Source organism: Papio anubis, chromosome 5, assembly GCF_008728515.1.
Source record: "Papio anubis isolate 15944 chromosome 5, Panubis1.0, whole genome shotgun sequence".
NCBI lineage: Eukaryota > Metazoa > Chordata > Mammalia > Primates > Cercopithecidae > Papio > Papio anubis.
In genome coordinates, this window is record NC_044980.1 from 76803 (window position 1) to 98048 (window position 21246).

Below are 21246 nucleotides of genomic sequence, written 5' to 3' on the forward strand. Positions count from 1 at the left end.
GTGACCACCGGTGCCTTCACTCAGAGACTTCCAGAGAGTTCCAGGCCAACATTAGGATGGCCTTGTTTACATTTAAACCAAGAGTCATCACTTTTATACTTTTTGTCATGGGAAATTTCAAACATAGGTCAAATGTCTTTCTCAGCTCAGGCTTCCCTAATAAAATGCCTCAGACGGGGCTTAAACCACAGACATTGTTCTCTCACCATCCTGGAGGCTGGAGTCCGAGACAGAGGTGCAGCAGGGCTGGTTCCTCCTGAGGCCTCTCCTGGGCTTGCAGACGGCGCCTTCTCCCTGCGTCCTCACAGGGCCGTCCCTCTGTGGGTGTCTGTGTCCTCATCTCCTCTTATAAGGACACCAGGCAGATTGGCTCAGGGCCCCCAGATGACCTCAGTCCACCTTCATCACCTCTGTAAAGGCCCCATCTCCAGATACAGTCACGCTCTGGAGTCCTGGGGGTCAGAACATCAACAGGAATTGGGGAAGGGGAGCAAAATTCAACCCAGAACACCAAAGCAGTGATAATACGGTGGGCCTGGGACCTGCCCCCAGCCTGGAGAATGACGGTGTGTGGTCAGGCCGGCGTCACGTGTACTCCCACTGCGCCTGCCCTGCTTGGTGCGGCTGCTGTCACAAAGGACCACAGACGAGGTGGCTCCTAAACAGCAGACATGGATTTCTCACCCTTCTGGAGGCTGAAGTCCAAGATGCCAGCAGATTCGGTGTCTGCCAAGGGCCCCCCCCGGGTCAATAGATGGCACCTCTGTGTCCCCACAAGGTGGAGGGGTGAGCGAGCTGCCTCGGGCCTCTGGTGCGTGTGGATCAGGAGGGTCCTCCAGCTCCTCCTTGTTTGCTGCAATGGATTTGGGCTGTGTTTTGTGGAGTTTTGTGTTTTGTGGAGTTCTCTGCATTTTCTGATTGATTGCATCTCCTTGTTTTCATTGGGGTTTTCTGGAAGCTGGTGGTTGCATCTAGGCCCAGAGAGGGTCAGTTCCCACCGGTCTGCTGTGCTGCTCCTGCACCAGGCTGGGTTGGCTGCTGCTGCACCCCTGCCACGTGAGTGTGTGTGAGCTGCGTAGGCCTCGAGCCAGCCCTCAGGACATGAGCCTCTGCCAGCTTCCTCGATTTGGGCTGCACCATGCTCCTGGAACTGCAGGCGTGAGCCCCCGCGCCAGGCCCCTGCCAGCTTCCCTGATGTGGGCTGCGCCGTGCTGTCCCATCTTCCTTTCTGCATTTCCCACCCGTGACCTGGAGTAAGCCTGGCTGAGGACCCCCGGGCCTTCTGCTGGGAAGTGGTATTTAGCGGCCACAGTCTGCACCAAAGCTCTCCATGCATGTGGGCAGGTCACTGCTTGGATGCCCTGGTCTATTGTAGCCAACTTTCAAATAGTTCAGACTTCAGACAAAGTTCCTCATAGGATTATGCTATAAACCCTCATTTATGGCTCACACACAGGGTGACCATATTGCTTCCTCCAACTGGCATTTCTCAGGGTAATCAGGGTCCTATGGTGACAGCCGGTCCACAGCCATCAGCAGCTTGTCTTAGGAGGGCCAGGTTGCAGGTCTCAGCATCTGCAGGCGTCCACAGTGTCCTCCCCACTTAGCTGCCGCGTGGAGGCCTGACTTGTGGTGACCCGGAGTGTGGTCCATCTTCTCCTCTCTGAGTTCCTCTGCCTCCCCACATCCAGCCTCTGGCCACACTGCCTGGAGGCTGCTCCGGCTCCCCACGGCTGCCCGCCTTGTCCATGAGACAGCCTGCTTATCCCTGTCCGTGACTTGCAGTGATGTCTTGGGCCGCACGCTGCCCCTGCTGCCTCTGGTGAAGGTGCCAAGGGAGCTTCTGTGGGAGCCTCTGAGCCAGGGTGCTGGCCCTTGCTTAGGTGAGGAGAACAGACACCTGCCCTCTCTGCCATGTGTCCCTGTGGCTTCAGGTCTGAAAACGCACTCCTGCTCTCTGTGGACACTGTAGAGCTGCCTCAGGAAGGAATAGCTGTGCCCAGTGCCTCCACTTTAGTGACCTGAGTCTCCAGCGACGCTGCCTGGGAGACCGCACGGCCAGGCCCGTTTCCTTAGAGGGCCATTGTTCTGGGAGTTTCAGGTCTAGCCAGGATTTTCTAAGAATTTCTTTGCCTACCCAGCACCTCCCTTGGCCACCCCTGCCAGTGCTGAGGTCTTGGCTGCCGCAGCTGCCCCAGCCAGCTTCTCTCTCTCAGCTCTGCCATTCTGGCGTCTCCCGGGGGGGCCAGAGTCCATCCAGACCCATCTGCACCAGGGTGTGGGGGCATGAGGAATGGAAGGATCCCAATGGGTGGATGCAGGGGTGAGGCCTGTGGAGGAGGGTGGGCAGAAGGTGCGGGGGCATAGAAGCTTCTGGAAGGAGCCACAGCAGTCTCCCAAGCCCTGTTCTCCTTGGCGAGGGCTCTGGGCTCCTGTGGGCGGGCCAAGCCTGGCAGAGAAAGAGCGCACAGGCCCAGAGCTGGGTGAAGTGAAGGCAGAGCGGTGGAGATGCCTGGGCTCTTCACTAGGTGCACTGCTCCTCCTCCTACCTGGGGCTCCCAGAGGCCCCCTCTCCAAGCAGTTTTCATGGCACTGCAGAGCAGAGCCACGCCCTCCCCATCTCCGGGAGGCCTGGGGAGCGCCTCCCTGGCCGTGTTCCCGCTCCACCCTCCACTCATCAGCCCTGTTTGCCGAGGGTCAGCGATTGCAATTGTGGCCCACAGGCCCCTCTCCTTGCTGCCGCTAAGCTCAGAAGCGCAGGCTGCATTCCCTGATGCACCATGAGCAGGCGCAAGGATGCATGGGCTGAGGGTCACATGGTCACGCCGCCTTCTGGGACGCCAACAGGAGCAGGTGCACTGACGGGTGGGGAGGGTCACCTGGTCAGGTATTCTTTCCCATGCAGGAAGGAGCTGGCGCAGAGGGTCACTTGTTCACGCAGTCTTCCCTGTGCACTGAGGCACTGAGGAGCAGGTGCCAGGGATGCATGGACGTGTGGGGTGAGGGTCAGGTGGTCATGCAGTCTAACCCGTGCACGAAGGAGCAGGTGCAGGGATGCGTAAGTTGAGGCTTGGGTGGTCGCCCCGTCTCCCCTATGTGTGCAGGAGCAGGCGCAGGGGTGCATGGGCCTAGGGTCACCTGGTCGCACAGTGTGTCCCCCCACTGGGTGGCCCAGCGAACCCCACGTGCTAAGGAACCAGCAGCTTGACTACCCTGGATGCAGGCAGAGCCTCCCCACCCAGGGCTCATTCATGCCCCGTGTTGTTTGGGGATGGGCGCTGCTCCCCCAGCCCCAGAGCCTTTTCCAGTGGGGGTCCCGTATGGAATGGCCTGGCCGGCAGTGCTGTTTCAGGAACGCCAGAGGTGGAGTGAAGCAGGCTGTGGGATTGCAGATGTGAGCCACCATGCCCGGCCCAGCTGTCGGCTTTAACAGCAGAGCCAGGCTTGTGTACCCCGGAGTGGCCTCTTCCCAGCCAGTGGCCCTGGAGCCCCAGGACCAGGCGGGCTGAAGGCCAAGGCTACGGTCTCCTCCACTGTGCTCTCCTCCACTGCAACAAAATATGAAACAGTGCCAGTAGATGGGAATGGGTGAAATATTTAAAACTAAATTTTACAAATAAAGGAAAAAGCTGCCCCTTAGATTTGTGGGATTAAATCGAGGTGGTCCTTAGCGGAAGCTGTGATCTAAATGTGAATATCAGGAAATAAGGTGTTTCTGAAAATAACGACGTGGGCTTTTCCCTCAGAAAGTTGAAAAGAACATTTGACTAAATTCAAAGCAGAAGAAAGAGGAACTCATAAGAGCCAAAATTAATATGATTAGGTCACAACAGAGAGAATGAACAAATCTGAAATGGTTCTGTAAGCAGATTGATAAAATAGAAAAATATCTGGCGACGTGGGTTTAGAAGTTTTGGCAGGCACAGATAACGTTAGAAATGAAACCAGAGAGTAGCCTTGGTGTAAACCCAAGGAGAGTGTGGTGGGCAACTTGACTCAATTATCTTAAAGGCAGCGGGAGGGAGACCTTGGTAGTGGGAGGGGAAAATATGCCAGAAGCTTCCAGGAAGAGGTTTCCTCATTGACAAAAATAGTGAGGTCAACCCAAGGAAAAAGAGGGACTTTTGGGCAGTAGGGTTGGAAACAGTGAGGCAGCGGTCAGGAGCTGCCGGCAGGCATGGCCGCATGCTGGTTTCGTAGAGCGACCGCATGAGGAAGCCGCCGGGAGGAAGTGACAGGCGCGTCTTACTCAACAGGTGGTGACAGTCCCAAGCACCTGTTACCCAACAGACCTAGCAATTCCTTTTAAAAAACAGTCCTCACAGGTAGTGGCACAGTACTGAAGCTGGCTTTTAGTGTTAGAGAGACTGTGGCCGTGAAGCATCACAGTGGCGGATTAAAGTGGGAAACAGCACGTGGCTGCCCCCACAGATGCAGGAAAGACCCTCTGATAATGCTCAGCACCCACTCATGATTTAAAGCAAGACAAAGCTCGTGGAGGACGAGGCCTGGGAAGGTTTCTCGGCGGTAAAGAACGTTTGCTGAACGCCAGTAACATAACACGACGTGGAACAGTGACAGGCGTCCCCAGTGGCGGGGTAACAGGTTTGTGGTTGCTTGACGCAGCGAGGGCCATGCTGAAACGGGGACCCCGCTGGGGTGAGGAGGAGCCCCTGGAAGCGGGGGAAGGAGGGGCACATTCGAGGTCGCCACCTCTCGCAAACCAAACATCGTCTAGATCTGCGTACCCGACAGGCTGACCTGACCGCTGGACCCTGACAGGGTGGAGACACGGGTGGCGTGAAGCCATGAGAGTGAAATGCACACTGCATATCCAAGACAGCGTGAGAAAATGCAAACTAGCCAGTAGCAACTTCTATGTTGAGTACGTGTTGAAATGATATTTCAGATATATCGGGCAAAATGAACTATATATTAAATTGTCATTCCCTTTAAATGTGGCCCCTTGAAAATTTAAAATGACGCATGTGGCCGGCATGTTTCTCTTGGACTATGTTGGGTCTCTGTTGAGAACCCAAAAGAATCTAGGGACAAACCAAGGAAACAGAGTGGGAGCGCTCCCATGACAGGCATCAGAAATTAGGGATGGCTGCTGCTTGGGAGCCGACTGCAATCTGTGTCTCCTGGGTCTTTTCTGTCTCTGTGCACAAAACCTGCACCTCAGGACTGGTGTTTCCCCTCACCCAAAGCCTCCGGCCCCTCTGCATGGAGTCCTGCCCGCCGCCCAGAGGGACCTCCATCCTCGGCCCCTGGGCTGCCTGGGATCCCGCAGCCTTGGCCTGTCCTGGCGTGGGGGCCTGCCCTGGCATGGGGGGCCTTCCTAAGCCCCCATATTGACCTGCACCCCTGCACTCCTGCCAGTCCACTCTCCTACGCCGGGTCTTCATTGGCTGGAAAGTCACAGCTTCATTCTGCCGTCTTCTCTGTGGTCCGAGGTCCAACCTTGGACCAGCTACCTCCCCACATCACCAACACTGCCTAGGGTGGCGTGTGCATTCTCATGCCCACATAAACGATTTCAGGGGACACTACTGAGTGAGGCCTAGCCCCCTAGGGGGCTATATCCTGGGGGGGCGGAGCTGCCTGGGGATGTGTCCCGTGGGTCAGAGTGGCCCTTGAATTTGCAGGAGAAGCTCCACTGTGTTGTTCCCAAGCCACTCGCTTGACAGCTCCAGTAAGGAGGTAGGAAGCCGGCAGTGGGCGTGGAGCGTGCCAGTCAGCACTGGTCAGTGTCCACAGCCATGGTGAGGGCTGGTCAGCATCAGCACCAGTCAGCCTTGGTCAGTGCCAGTCACTGTTGGTCAGCCTTGGTCAGGGCTGGTCAGCACCAGTCAGCCTTGGTCAGCCGTGGTCAGCGCTGGTCAGTGCTGGTCAGCCTTGGTCAGCTGTGTGCCGGCTGTAGCCCCTCCCCAGTTCTCTACTCTGCGGGGCGTGCTGTCCCCCTGGTCTGACCTCCGCCGGGTGAGGAGCTGCCTGGTGTCCCTCATGGATTCTCTGGATAACGCCCCCCTCTGTCCGCAGGTGGCCCTCATGACACTGACACTCTTCCCGGTCCGGCTCCTGGTTGCTGCCGCCATGATGCTGCTGGCCTGGCCCCTCGCACTTGTCGCATCCCTGGGCTCTGCGGAGAAGGAACCCGAGCAGCCCCTGGCCCTGTGGAGGAAGTAAGTTGAGCATGTGCTGTGCTCTCCTCGTTGGGGGGGATCACGCGGCCAAACAGTGGGAACCCATTCTCCCAGTGGGGTTGTGTCTCCCCACCCTAGCCCATCCGTCCTTCCCTTCCGAGCCCAGCATCCACCAGGGCTGCCACCTCCCAGTGGGGACTCGGCCACCTCCCTGCTGCCTCCCTCTTCCACGCCTCCGCCACAGTCCTGCTCTGAGGCTTCATTTTCCAGTGCTCTGCAGGATGTGTGGCCACTGTTTCACATCCCTGAGCACAGAGATCCCCTACACCGTGGCCTTCTCTGCTCCGGAACCTGCCGGGGCTCCCTGTTGCTGATGGAAGTCAGGCTCTGGACACCCTCTCCTGGCTTTGTGACTCCAGCCCCCTTACCCCTCCCACCTCAGGCCCTCAGCTCTGGCCCTGTCCATGGTGGCCTCCCCCAGACCCTCAGGCTGTGAGTGGACGACCTCTTGGGCTGCACTGACAGGGTACCACGGTGACATAGGCCTCCTGCCTAGGGAGGTCCCCACCTGAGTGGCCCCCATGCAGAGGCAGCTGGACCTGGTACGGTTGCTGTGGGCCCGGGAGGGGCCGTCTTCCAGGTGTAAGAGCAGCAGCAGTGAGGGGAACGGCTGCTCAGGAGGCAGGTGGCCGCCGTGGCATCTCCTGCCAACCTGGTCTTATTAAATGTGGGCTAAGTGGGAACAGGTTGCCGCATCATAAAGGTCCAGTGACTTGACATCAGAATCCCCATTTCCGGCCAGGCTTGGAAAAGCAGAAACTGCTCCCCAGGGCCAGCAACTGGCGGGAGCCAGGCCCCAGCCCTGCCTTTGGACAGGAGGCCCGGGCCCTCCCCACCCTCCGAGCCTGCATGTCAGCCAACACTGGCCTGGCCTGCTGCCTGCTGGCACCGCCCCTCCAGGGCCGTCTTCCCCTTGCTTTGTGGACCTAAACTCTTCCTGCTTTTAAGCACAGAATATAAATAAAGCACAGATACCCGATGAGGAGTACATCTAAACTAAAGATCCAAAACAGACCACAAAAAATTAAATCACAATATTTTCTTGTTTCATTTAAATTCCTAAAAGTATCTGCCATTAGCAAATGAAAATGTTGAGATATCATAAATATTTTGATAAATATTTTCAGTGTCTTAGAAGTTATCACTCATGTCCTATAACCACAGCTCTGACAACCCTTCCATGTGTTGTTAACGTCTCTCATCGTCCTGAAGGGGCTCCCAGAATCTTTTTTTTTTTTTTTTTTTTTTGAGACGGAGTCTCGCTCTGCCGCCCAGGCTGGAGTGCAGTGGCCGGATCTCAGCTCACTGCAAGCTCCGCCTCCCGGGTTCACGCCAGAATCTTTTATTCAGAAAGAGGATTATTAGTAGTTAACGGGAGGCTGCTGCCTGACTGTAAATAAAGTTTTACCAGAGCACGGGCACGCCCACTCGCCTGCGTGATGTTCAGGCTGCATTGGTGGGGAGCCGGGCCAGGTGGTTGGGACAGAGGCCATGTGGCCGTAGAGCCTAATGCATTCACTGCCTGGCCGCTGACAGGTGTAGTGGACATGCCCAGGCCCCTCCTTTCTCTGGAAGGTGTCTGATCTGTGAGCTGTATGTGCACCAAAGTGTTCATGGCCAAGAGGCTGACGGGAGCTGACATCTGCCTGAGCTTTGGTTCTCCTCGATACCCAGGGCTGCACTCAGACACACAGTTAGGTGCAGGGGAAAGACGGCCACTTAGGGTCCCAGGTTTGCCGCCCCGTTGCGTGCAGACATGGTGCAGTCGTAGTTGAGGGCGGCCTGGGCGCTGGGGTCCCCTCACTCCGGGCCCTGCTGAGCGGGTGGACGTTGAGCAGCTCGCTGGGTGGTGGTAACCTGGGGCAGCCTGGGTTCTTTAGGGCGATGGGATTATCACTGGCTTTGGTTCTTCATTTTGCCTTTCTAGAGTTTTAAAATTCTCTTTGAAGAATATGCTTTATCTTGAGGTTTGTTTTTGAAATGTTTTAACCATAAAATAGGAATTGGGTATCAAATATATAACCAAGCAAAATAGATCAAGGCCATATCAAAGTCAGGCTTTGAGTTTTGCTGAGTTGAGAAGCCACAGCTAGAAAGTGGGGGTTCTGTGGTGTTAAGCTGCAGGTGACCTGGCTGAGTGTGCTGCTGTGGGTCGCAGTGGCTTCATGGTGCTTTCCTGGCACCCTTTCTCTTTACCCCTGTGTCCTTGTCGGGCTGAGCTCCCCGCCTCCTCTGTTCTATCTCGGGAGGCAGCAGCCCAGTGCAAGCACAGGCTCCACTTTTCAAAAATAGACGGCTTGGGGCAATTTTCCATTTCCCCGTACTGACCCTGGTGGCTTTTCTTATCTATGAATAATTGACTTGGCTTCATCAGGCGGTAAATGGACCATGACGGACTCTTATTCTACTTCAGAGACGCTTTCCTGTGTACATCTCGTGCACATGTACAGTGTACCATGACAGTGACACGCTGGGATTCCTGTCACCTCTGCTTCATGAGATCTTTGGGCATCTGGGTCTGTGGAGACTCACTGTATATCATTCTGTGTATGTGTGCAGAGAGGGTGTATGTGAGAGTGCACACGTGTGTGTCTGTGTGTACATATGTGCATGTCAGTGTGCATACGTGTGTATGTGCATGCACGAGAGTAGGTACATGTGCATAGGTGTGTGGTTGCATGTGTGTATGAGAGCAGCCGGTGCAAGTATGCGTGTGTATGAGAGTGTGTATATGTGTGTGCTGTGTACATGTGTGTATTGCATGTGTGTACATGTGAGTGCATGTGTATGGATGGATGTCTATGTATCGTGCACATGTACGTGTATGATGGCATGTACGTGTGTATGAGTGTTGTGACTGTGTACATGTGTGTATGTGTGTATATGTGCAGCGTACATGTGTACAGGTGTCCACATATGCATATGTGTACATATGTGTATGAGAGTATATGTGTGTACATATGTATGAGTGTGTGTGCATGTGTGTATGAGCATATATGAGAGCGACGTGTGCGTATGTGTGTGAATGTGTGCCTGTGTGTGTGCAGGTGAACGTGTGTGCATGTCAGAGAGTATGCACGGATGCTCGTGGGTACTCAAGCTGCCCGTGCTGCCTGGCATTGAATCCCACCCCTGGAGCTCCTGGCGTCTCCTTCAGCAGCACCGATGAAAGCTCTTTGGTGCACAGTCCTGGGCTTGGCTTGGTGCTTGAAGGGAAACAGAAGAGAGAACAAACCCTGAATTCTGAACTCCCCAAAGGGAAACCTAGTCACAAAAGCACCGTAGTTAGGGACGCAGGGGATCAGGAGAAAGCTGGATTTGAAGTAGCATATTCAGAGTGTACCGCTGAATAATAATTACGTAGTCGGTGGGGACTTCAGTTGGCTCACGTTATGCTCTGCTCTGCAGTTTTGAATAGATTGATGTTGAATTAAAGCATTTTTGCTGAATGTAAGTTAGTGTCATTCAAACCTTCCTAAAATAAAAATCTTAGGCTTTCAGTGAAAGAATGACACAGTTTCGCGAAAGGCACTATTTTAAGTTACTTTCAAAACACACAGTGTTGTAAAAACCGTAGCATCGTTTTGCAAAACCCGACCATCTGGGGCTGGATCCTTGACCACTGGCCAAGTCCTGAGCTGGGCCAGGCCCTCCAGGGGCTGTCCCTTGGCTGACTGGACAGTTCAGATGATGGTGCCCTTTCCTGAATGCTCTGTGTGGGAATGTCCGTTCCCAAGTTTGGGGATGCCATCCCCGTGATGACTCTAGGTACTCCGCGTACGTTGGCCTAGAGGTTGGAGCTTGAACTTGAGCGTCGGTCCACTTTATCTAGTCTCCCAGAAGCCAGCAGCTCCTGCCACCTGCGTCTCAGCCTGGGACTGCCCCTCCACACCTGCAGCCCAACACAGCTCCCCCACCAGCTGCCCAGGGGCTGTCCCTGACCCAGCTAGGCCGGTCCACATGCAGCACCAGACTTGGCTCCTTGAGGCCCTGCCAGACATGGCCCCAGGGCCCCTTCCCTTGCCCCGCCCTACCAGTACTGTAGCCAGCAGTCAGGTTGTGTACAAGTGTACAGGTCCTCTCCAGCACCCTCTCCGCCTCTTGCCTCCGGTCGCAGCAGAACACTTGGAACCTGCAGAGCCGCGGCCTGCGCATGCCCCTCACGCTTGGCTGTGTGGGCCTCCCCCGCCCACCTCCACACGCCGGCTGGGTTGAGGGGATGAAGGCCTCAGCGGTCTTTCTCCTTTTCCCCCTGCATGTTCTGGAGATTTCCTCCTCCTCATTTCCCAGGCTTTCCGGTGAGTTGCTGTCTCCCCAGTGAGAGTCTTGGTTTCTGAGAGTGTTTTCTTGTTCCTTGATGCCCCTCAGAGCACCCCGTTCTTCCTGACTCTCTTGGCGATGGTGGATGTTTTGCACCCCTCTTCTGATGCCCACCCTTTCTGTCTCCTTGGGGTCAGGCCTCTGCTTCTCTGCCATGCAGCCGCTCTGCTCACACGTCTCAGGATTCTTGGGTGTCGTCTGTGTGAGGACGGTAGGACGGAGTGGATTTCCCGGGGGTGCTGATGGAGATCCCCGCTCCTGTGTATGCAGATAGATCCGTCTCCTGATTCACACTCGCCTGGGAACGGGCTGCCCAGGCACCTGAGCACCTTGGGCTTGCGCTGGCTGCCTTTGCCTTGGGGTGAGTGGGTCCTGGGTCCCCCACCTCACAGCGAGCGGAGCTTTTCTCTAAGGCCGTCATCTGCACCAGCAGTCCGGGTTTTCACACGTGGATGGTTTAGGTATAAAAGTCCTCCAAGATCTTTAGAGACGAGCAGAGGCTGTTTTTCCCTTCCCCGACACCCAGTACATTTCCCCTGAGCACGGTCTGACCCTGCAATTCGATCTGGGGGCTGGCAGGTGTGTTCCTCCAAGGGCTGCCCAGGTTTGGATCCCTTTTTCTCTGCTGTCCTCTCCTGCCCCTGACCCTGCCCGGAACCGGCTCCTGTGCCTGCCGCAGCCTCCTCTGCAGCTGACCCTGCCCGGAACCGGCTCCTGTGCCTGCCGCAGCCTCCTCTGCAGCCTCACTTCTCCTTCTCCTGCTGCCTTGTTTCTTCCATCTTAGGCATCAATTGCTGTCTATTGGCTTTTGTTTTTGTATTTTTTTTTTTTTTTTTGTGGAAAATAAATGCGTACATAAGAGTACATCTTTATTTTTTAGTTTAGTTTAGTTTTCTTGAGATGGAGTCTCACTCTGTTGCCCAGGCTGGAGTGCAGTGGTGCAATCTCGGCTCACTGCAACCTCCGCCCCTTGGGTTCAAGCAATTCTCCTGCCTCAGCCTCCTGAGTGGCTGGGATTACAGATGCCCACCACCATGCCCAGCTAATTTTTGTATTTTTAGTAGAGACAGGGTTTCACCATGTTGGCCAGGCTGGTCTTGAACTCCTGACCTGAGGTGATCCACCCATCTTGGCCTCCCCAAAGTGCTGTGATTACAGGCGTGAGCCACCGTGCCTAGCCAGAAAAGTACATTTTTAAATGTTCAACTGAACAGGTGGTGGAGAAGTGCAAGCCTGTGTAATCCCTCTCCTTTAGAAAAGCAGCATCCTGGGTTGGTCCCCAGCGTCTCCTTACGTAACTACACCATTGTTTATCATCCGCATACACAAAGGCCGTTCCAGGGTGGCCCCGCGAGAGGCTCCGTGCTCTCCTAGCGACCGCCTTGGCTCAGATCCATGGGGACCCCTGTCTGGAAGTCTTCTGAGAGGTTCCTCCATCCCAGGGGAATGTGAATCCAGTAAGGCTTCAGGCTCTTGCTTCTCTGTGCTGTGGTTTTACCCAGTGTGATCCCCACTTAACCCAGTGGCCGAGTGAGACGTGGCTTTTCACGAGGGTGAACCATGTTCTCTGTGGACTAAGGTGTGCGTGGCCTGTGGCTTCTCGTGGACTAAGGTGTGTGTGGCCTGTGGCTTCTCGTGGACTAAGGTGTGTGTGGCCTGTGGCTTCTCACACACCATGGCTGTCTGCTGCCTGTCAATTCCCTGACGTGTGGAATAACAGCCTCATCTGTAACCTCATATGAAAGCGAATACACACATTTAAAAGGCTAAATTTGTATCTATTTTAAAAAGAGATCGAGGATACACGAATTCAGTTAACCTAGGCTGATTTTTACTTTATTTTCCAAATTTATTGGCCATCTAATTTCTTCCAGAAACAGCTCACTGTAATAACACAACGCCTGGTTGTGGGAACCCTGGGCTTCCTGTGGAGATGAGGTGGGGACATTCGCACGCAGGTCTCAGCTTCCGCTGCCAGCTCTGAGCCCCTCCATATTTCGATATGCATTTTAGGGGTTTTAATGTTTTTCCCATTTCAAAATGATGGGATGCTGGTAAATAAGTTGCTAACATGAAGGTCCGAGGTCTTCTGGCCTGGGGCTTGTGCTGTCTGTGTTCGGGAGTCTCATGCTGTTTTAGCACTGCCTGTCGCGTGGCCGTGACTGCCACACAGCGCAGCCAGTGAGGGCACGGCGGAGGCCAGGAAGGCGCGGCGTCTTGTCTTCCCTCACGCAGATGTCCCAGGAGCGAGCGGCGACTGCAGGAAGCCCATGGCCTGGACTGCGCCGTGGACTGCGCCGTGGAGGGCCCTCCCGTGGGACTGCCCCTGTGCCTCACACAGCCTCCGAGACCGCGGACCCATGCCCGTGTGCCCGCATGACGCAGTGCCCTCTTTTGCAGGGTTGTGGACTTCCTGCTGAAGGCCATCATGCGCACCATGTGGTTCGCCGGCGGCTTCCACCGGGTGGCCGTGAAGGGGCGGCAGGCGCTGCCCACCGAGGCGGCCATCCTCACGCTCGCACCTCACTCATCCTACTTCGACGCCATCCCTGTGACCATGACGATGTCCTCCATCGTGATGAAGGCAGAGAGCAGAGACATCCCGATCTGGGGAAGTGAGTGGGACCCCCCTGCTGGGAGTGAGGGACCCCGCCCTGCTGGGAATGAGAGTGCCCCCCCTCCACTGGGAATGAGAGAGCCCCCTGCCACTGAGAATAAGAGATTCCCCTCCTGCTGGTAGTGAGGGTCCCCCCTCTGTTGGGAATAGTGAGACCCCCTCTGCTGCTGGGAGTGAGGGACCCCCCTCTTCTGGGAATGATAGATCCCTCCCCTGCTAGGAACGAGGGACCCCACTTGCTGGAAATGAGTGAGACCCCCCTGCTAGGGGTGAGGGACCACCCTACGCTGCTGGGAGTGATCGAGCCCCCACCGCCGGGCACGTTGGCTTTTCTCCCCATTTTCTGTGTTGTGGTTTCCTGTGTGATTTTCATTGTTGTAATTATTTTTATTGGCACCTGAGTGCCCTCACCATCATAACAGGCTATAGTGCTTGCTCCAGGTCTGCTTGGCGAGGGTGGCTCTCCTTTATCAGATGGCAGCTCTGGATGTCTTTGGGAGCAGGTCGGCAGGGCTGCCTGTGCACCCGGGCTGTGCCGTGAACCCAGGGGCCTGAGCACCTGGTGCTGCCGTGACCCCTCACCAAAGCCGGGGGCTCACTGCAGCAGAGACCCACCCTCTCGTCATCTGGGGACCAGATGTTCAAAATCAAGGCGTCTCTGGGCCGAAGACCCTGTGGGGCCCCTTCCTGCCTCTTCCCATTCTGAGGGCTGCAGGCGATCCTGGGCTGTGGCTGCATCGCTCTGCCTCTGCCTCAGTGGTCGACTGGCCTGCCTCCCTCCAAGTGTCTCTCCTCCATGTGTCTCTTATAAGGACCAGTCATTGGATGATCCAGGATGCTCTTGTCTTGAGATCCTTAACGAGTTTCCTCTGTAAAAAGCTTTTTCCAAATAAGGTTCCATTCACAGGTTCCAGGGTCAGCATGTGGATCCATCTTTGGGGGCCACATCCCATGGACTCACTGCTCTGGGAGGACTGTAGGGAGCCCTGGAGCCCTGCGTGGCCCCTCACCCAGCTGTGTGCAGCTCTGACCCGCCAGAGCTCTGTCCTCGGTGCTCTTCAGGGCAGCTGGGCCTGTTCTGTCCTCATGCTTCCTTCACAGGTGCCATCAGCACAGCACAGCAGGCTCTGGGGCACAGCAGGTCCTGGGTTGGCAGTGGGCGGTGCTGCGGGCAGGAGCTGCAGGGAGGAGGGGCGTCGTCTGTGGCCGGGGCCCTCACCTGGGCGCTCCTGCCGGCTCTGTTTCCACGCAACACCTAACGTGAGCGTTCATGTGACAGTTTTCTAGAGAGTATCTGGGGGGGACACATTCTGTGGTGCTGACCACTGAGAGTGGCGGCCACAGCTGGGATAGGAAGGTTGGAAGTGGGGTGAGGAAGCCCCGGCACGGCCGGTGGGAGATTGGGCCTGCAGCAGCCAGAGGGTGTCCAGCCTGTGCCTGCAGCTGGGCAGTTGTGGGTGGCCTGAGTCTGCCTGGGACAGGCCTGGAAATCGGGGATGGTCCTTGGTGGGACTGGAGGTTCTAGGGCTGGCTGCACTCAGCTGGCTGGGGAAGCCTGGAGGAGGCTGGACAGGCCGGCAGTGGAGGGAGATTGGACTGCAGGCACCATCCAAGTGATGGCCTTGGCTCTCACATGCACCCTGCTCTGCAAGCTCCACTGGCCCGTGGGGCAGCCCCAGCTCCAGTCAGCACCCTTTGCATCCTGTGGTTCCGGCACACACAGAAAACCACATTTGTGCCCCCACCGAAAGGCCCGTGGTCCTTCGTCATCCGCTCAGGGAGGGGGATTGTGGAGCTGTGTGCCCAGGGACCCTCACAGCTGCAGGGGTCCTTGGGTAGGGGGGCTGGCCCACCCAGAGTGAACCTGAGCGTTGGCCGGGCTCTCCCCGTGCCGTTGGTGCTTCCCTGTGGAGATCGCCAGTGTGAAGGAGTGTTTGCTGCGGTGATGCTGGACGTTGTAGTCCCATCTTTCTAGAGGCCCGGGATTCCCCCTCTTCAGGACCAACCCAGGTGGCCCAGCACTGCCCTTCATCTCGGCGCAGCAGGAAGAGTGGCCGCAGCCGTGCTGCCGTGTGCAGGGCCCTCGTGGAGCCCTGTGTGCTTCTCGTCATTTCAGAGATAATCCACGGACCTGCGAGGGAAAGGACAGTGACAAACAGGCTTGTCAGAAATTTTTGTTAGAATTCAAACTTAGCAGGAACCACATTTTGCTCCCTGCTGTCCTGGCCTGAAAGGGCCATCATCCTGGGGCGTGGCTGATGACTCCTCTACCGGGCACCTGGAGCACCCTCTGATTCGGGAGTTCAGAACCATCTCCCCAGGCTGCAGCTCAGAGATGTCTCCCCAGGCTCCAACTCAGAGACATCTCCCCTGGTCCCAGCTCAGAGACATCTCCCCGGTCCCAGCTCAGAGACGTCTCCCTGGTCCCAGCTCAGAGACGTCTCCCTGGTCCCAGCTCAGAGACATCTCCCTTGGTCCCAAGTCAGAGACGTCTCCCTGGTTTCCAGCTCAGAGACGTCTCCCCGGTCCCAGCTCAGAGACGTCTCCCCGGTCCCAGCTCAGAGACGTCTCCCCGGTCGCAGCTCAGAGACGTCTCCCCGGTCCCAGCTCAGAGACGTCTCCCCGGTCCCAGAATCCCAGTGACTTCTGGTTCCTCTCGTGGACCCTTTGACAGCTCACAACTTTGTTGAAGACATGAGTGTTGAAAATGTTCAAAATATTTTCTTTTTTTTTTTTTTTTTGAGATGGAGTCTCACTCTGTCACCCAGGCTGGAGTGCAGTGGCCGGATCTCAGCTCACTGCAAGCTCCACCTCCCAGGTTCGCGCCATTCTCCTGCCTCAGCCTCACGAGTAGCTGGCACTACAGGCGCCCACCACCTCGCCCGGCCAGTTTTTTGTATTTTTTAGTAGAGACGGGGTTTCACCGTGTTAGCCAGGATGGTCTCGATCTCCTGACCTCGTGATCCCACTCGTCTCGGCCTCCCAAAGTGCTGGGATTACAGGCTTGAGCCACCGTGCCCGGCCAATATTTTCATTTTTAGATGTATCAATACCAATTAGAGTGATCAACCAAGTGGATTTTTTTCATTTTCACGTTGTTAGTTTCCTTTCAGTGACCTTCATATCTGTACCATCCATTTACAAACCTTGTCAAGGAAAGTTTGAGGCTCAAATGCCCAAAAGACAGCAGAACGCTGTCACCTTCTTGCTAGCAAAGTGCGCCAGTCCCAGTGTGGTGTGCACACGGCATGGTGACGCCCTTCGCTCCTCAGGGCTCCCGGGGAGGGGCTGCATCTCCTTGCTGTCCTCACCGCCCAGTTCTCGGTGCTCGAGTGTGAAACGCACCCCAAGCAACCCACCCGAAGATGCAGGCCCAAGACTTCGCTGGGATGCAGAGTCCTCACCCTGCGTCCCCCACATTTACCCCGGACCCCACAGGAGTGTGAAATGCCCCCATGCCACTGTTCTTTTCTTCGCCGTTATAGACAACTTCTGAAATTTTAACTCTGTTCATGAAACAAACCAGCTGACAAGATGGCGAAGGTGGCAGGGTGGCATCTCCAGACCCCGTGTGCCCTCGGGATGACCATGGGACGCTTTGGCCAAAACAGTGGGCACCTAAAGACCACGCAGTCTGGGCCATTTCTTTCACGCGTGCACCATCCTGTGAGACAACTCTGTCATTCTTCCCTTCTTCTGATTTCGTCCTTTTTGGCAGAGTTGGGAATAACCAATGAGTAAAGATGAAATAGTCCTGGAATCGTGAAAAAGCAAAATGATTCAAGACATAGGAAAGACCACAGAGACCCTCGTGAGTGTTTGATTTTACAGGAGGTTCCCACAGACCCAACAGGCAGCCACAGGACAGAAGGAATTTTCTTTTTTTGGCTTCAATTTTCTCATTGTTCTTGGAGGAAAGAACCTCCAAGAAAGAATGAAAGTCATGAAATGCTACTCCTTACAAGTAATAAAAACACGAAGAAAAGAAGCTGAACTGGAAACTGAACTGGGGTGGGGAGGTGGAACTGACCTGCAGCAGCCTGGGAGCCCATGGTGGGGTTGGAGACCCGCTCAGTTGGCCTGGGGGGCGCTGTGCGTGGATCCTGCTCACCGTCCTCAAAAAGGAAGCTCCACTCGGGTAGTTTCATTTTAAAGTCTTCAGAGTTTGCTCTTCTGAGAATTGCGTTTCCACGTTCAAATCCTTTTGCAGAAAGACAGGTGCCGTGGCCGTGTTGCCCTGGTTGAGCACCAGCCTTCATGGCAGGGTGTCCCTTGTACCCCAACCCCGCACCTTCCAGGAGGCCGTGGGGTGCCATGGTTAGAACTGGGGCTGCGCCACAAAGCACCACAAAACTGGTGGCTTAGAACAACAGGAATGTATTCTCCCCCGTCTGGAAGCAGAAGCGCCAGAACAAAGTGCTGGCAGCACTGGGCTCTTCTGAAAGCTCCCTCAGCCCTCCCGGCTCCTGGCGGGAAGATGCTGGCTGTGGCCGCATCCTCCCATCGCCTCCTTCATCATTGGCCTTCTCTCCCTTTCTTCGTCTCTTCCCACAGGGACCCTCATCTGGGACTTTTAGCTTGATCGTCTGCTTTGTCTCCTCCTCTCATAGGGACTCTCATCCGGGACCTTAAGCATCTGCTGCCACCTGTTTCCAAATGAGGTCCCATTCCCGGTACCAGGAGTGAGGACTTCAGCTTGTCTTTTAGGGGATGCAGTTCAAGCCACACGGGGTGGGTGGGGCCCAATCCACGCGACCCGGCACCTTCAACCCTGTCCTCTGTGAAGACCAGGACTAAAGACTTTCTGCTTCCTGGCGGTTGTCTTTCATTGACTTGCGTTCTGTGCTCCGTGTCCTCAGTGGGTGCCGTGGACTTGGTGTTTGTTACTTGTGGCACTGAGGATACAGGGCTTCCTGCTGTCACAGATGTGGGAAGGCCAGGTGCTGTTCCCGTTCCCTCAGTCAGGGACTCACAGCCCACCCGTGGCATAGCCCCTGGGGCATCTGGAGACTCCTGCCCCACTGGGCACCGTGCAGCAGCCCCCTCATTACCCAGCCCTGCCTGGCAGGAGCCATGCATTCCACGTGATCCGTCTCCCCTCCTCTCTTCCAGCTCTGATCCGGTATATACGGCCTGTGTTCGTGTCCCGGTCAGACCAGGATTCTCGCAGGAAAACAGTAGAAGAAATCAAGAGACGGGCGCAGTCAAATGGAAAGTGGCCCCAGGTAACGCACACAGCCCTGATTGTGTTTCAGTGGTTTTATTCTGAAAGATGCGAACTTCGAGAGTGGGGAGGAAGAAACCGGGGCCCTTCCTCTGGGGCTGGATTCCGAATCTCTTCTCCTAGTGAGTACGTGAACTCAGGAGGGTGCTGCCAGGCACATTTGGTTTTGGCACCCAAAATTTAAAGTTAAAGTAAGGAAAAACAATTCTCAGACGCATCTCAGCTTCCTGAGTCACCTTTTTTGAACTAAGTTCTGACTCAGAGCATTGCTCATCCACCCTCCTGTTGCAGTCTGATTTTGGAGTTGATGTGTCAGCCTCTGCTGTGTGTTGGGTGGTTCCAGAAATCCCGGAGCAAACTTCCTGGTCTGTGTGCCGGTTCCCAGGCATCATTCAGAAACCCTGACCCCAGCTGTAGGGGCAGCTTGGCCGACATGAGCTTGGACGCTCTTTTCCTTCCGACTGAGCCAGCATTAGAAGCTGGACACTCACAGAACTGTCTGGGATCTGATTGCTCAGGAAGCTTTTTTTTTTTTTTTTTTTGGAGACGGAGTCTCGCTCTGTCGCCCAGGCTGGAGTGCAGTGGCCGGATCTCAGCTCACTGCAAGCTCCGCCTCCCGGGTTTACGCCATTCTCCTGCCTCAGCCTCCCGAGTAGCTGGGACTACAGGCGCCCGCCACCTCGCCCGGCTAGTTTTTTGTATTTTTTAGTAGAGATGGGGTTTCACCGTGTTAGCCAGGATGGTCTCGATCTCCTGACCTCGTGATCCGCCCTTCTCGGCCTCCCAAAGTGCTGGGATTACAGGCTTGAGCCACCGCGCCCGGCTGCTCAGGAAGCTTTGCAGGGTCTGGCTGGAGCTAGCCCCTTAGAGGGTTGTGACTTCCAGGGTGCCCCAGCTCTGCCCCCACAAGCACAGGCAGCCTCATCCCCCACCCAGTTGGCCTGCCTGGCCCTGGGCTTGCCAGGGTGAGCCCACGCCGGCCCACCTGAGGTCTGGGTGAGCCTACGCCGGCCCGCCTGAGGTCTGGGTGAGCCTATGATGGTCCGCCTGAGGTCTGGGTGGATCTACACCGGCCCGCCTGAGGTCTGGGTGGACCTACGCCGGCCCGCCTGAGGTCTGGGTGGACCTACGCCGGCCCGTCTGAGGTCTGTCTTCCTCGCGGGGCCGGAACTGAAAGCAGCCTGCAGGGCTGGGAGTTTGAGTGCAGTTTCTGCTTCTGCAGGCCGGTGTGAATGGGAGGAACCAAAACCCTAGTGTGGGGGGTGCTGCCTGACTGGGGCTCAGCTCCCCTGCTCATCCAGCCCGTTGCTGGGGTCCCAGCCCTCCTTCGGCTCCATCAGCCAGGCACTGCCATGCGTGGGTCTTTGTTCTCCTCTCCGCCTTCGTCCTGAGGAGAATGAGTGCTGCCCCCAGGAGGGGTTTGTGTTGTACCAACCGTGGGTTCTATTTAGTTGCACCTGGTTCTCACAGTGTCTGAGAGGTGGGCGCCGCGATGACCCGGCTTTCCAGGAGCTGTAGTTGAAGAAGACAGATGCCGTTTGTGCGTGGACGCTGCTGCCAGAGTTTCAGAAAACGAGCAGAGCAGAAGTCAGTGTGTGCTTCCAGAATGCTTTTTAATAATTTAGATACTGAATCTGATTCCAGTGTCTAACTTATGTCAGTAGCAAAGAAAATATATTGCGAAGATTGGCGTCTGTAAGCTCTGAATTATAATTATGTACACTTTAATGCTGATCTTTTTCTTTCTCCCGCTTCCAGATAATGATTTTTCCAGAAGGAACTTGTACGAACAGGACCTGCCTAATTACTTTCAAACCTGGTATGTAGTTTTCTTAATTGTTTATTGTTCTTCTAGAGAAAAGGAAAATGTTAAAGTAATGTTTCTGAAGAATGTGCTGTGCACACAAGAACAGTTTCTGCTTTTATCCGGTATGCTGGGGTTCTTAAAGGTATTCCTAAGAAAAGTCACAAAATAAATAGGAGAATTTGAGTCACGGATTATCGTGTTTACAGGAAGATGGAGAAGTTATGGTTTCAGGTCGTTTCCAGTGAGGTGGAGACAGAGGTTTGCCTCTGTTTTGAGATCCAGGCTAGGGGAGTCCTGGGTCCACAAGGGGACTCCTTGCCTTTGAATGGTTCAGGGTGCCCTTCTTGGCCTGCAGCTCACCCCCAACACCCGCCTGGGAATCCCAGGTGCAGATCCCTGTGAGCCATCCTCAGATGCCCAGGGCCTCAGGTCCCCAGGTCCCCAGTTAGACAGTTCTTTCTCCCTGGGAAGGGGGGACTCAAATGCATTATCGAACTTGGGTCTCCATGGCCTTGCCTGGAGTCTAGTGTTGTCTCTGCCCATGACGTAGGAAGTGTTAAGGCAGGCACTGGGGTCTCTCGCGTGGTCACCCGGGTCTAGTGTTGGGAGTCTGCACCCGTGGCAGTGGAAGTGTTGCGTGGTGAGCCTGGGTCCTCTCCGCAGTAGTCACCAGGTCTAGTGTTGGGAGTCTGCATTGGCGTGGGAAGTGTTGCATTGAAAGGCAGGCACTTGGTCTCTCTCCATGAGTGGTCACCCGGGTCTAGTGTTGGGGTCTGCACCCATGGCAGTAGGGGAAGTGTTGCCGTGAGCAGGCACTGGGTCTCTCCCGCAGTGGTCACCCGGGTCTAGTGTTGGGGTCTGCACCCGTGACGTGGGAAGTGTTGCCGTGAGCAGGCACTGGGTCTCTCCCGCAGTGGTCACCCGGGTCTAGTGTTGGGGTCTGCACCCGTGATGTGGGAAGCGTGGCAGTGAGCAGGCAGCAGAGTCCACTGTTCTTTCTGCGCTGAGTCTCTTTGGAACTCTGCATACCCTTGGGCATGTCAGAGGGTCCACCTGGATCCTGTCGTCTCCC

General features: G+C 55.7%; 1 protein-coding gene across 3 annotated transcripts in view; it reads left to right on the forward strand.

The window, feature by feature from the left end:
• LPCAT1 (lysophosphatidylcholine acyltransferase 1) overlaps positions 1-21246 on the forward strand; it is a 61624-nt gene that overhangs the window by 14940 nt on the left and 25438 nt on the right. Inside the window, exons 1-5 of one of the 3 annotated variants that reach the window (XM_017959421.3) lie at positions 2451-4605; positions 6043-6185; positions 12927-13141; positions 18256-18368; positions 20126-20186. In XM_017959421.3, the coding sequence (XP_017814910.1) occupies positions 6052-6185; positions 12927-13141; positions 18256-18368; positions 20126-20186 (523 nt within the window). In that variant the 5' untranslated portion in view covers positions 2451-4605; positions 6043-6051. The other 2 variants (XM_021939217.2, XM_003899463.4) reach the window with 2 other exon arrangements.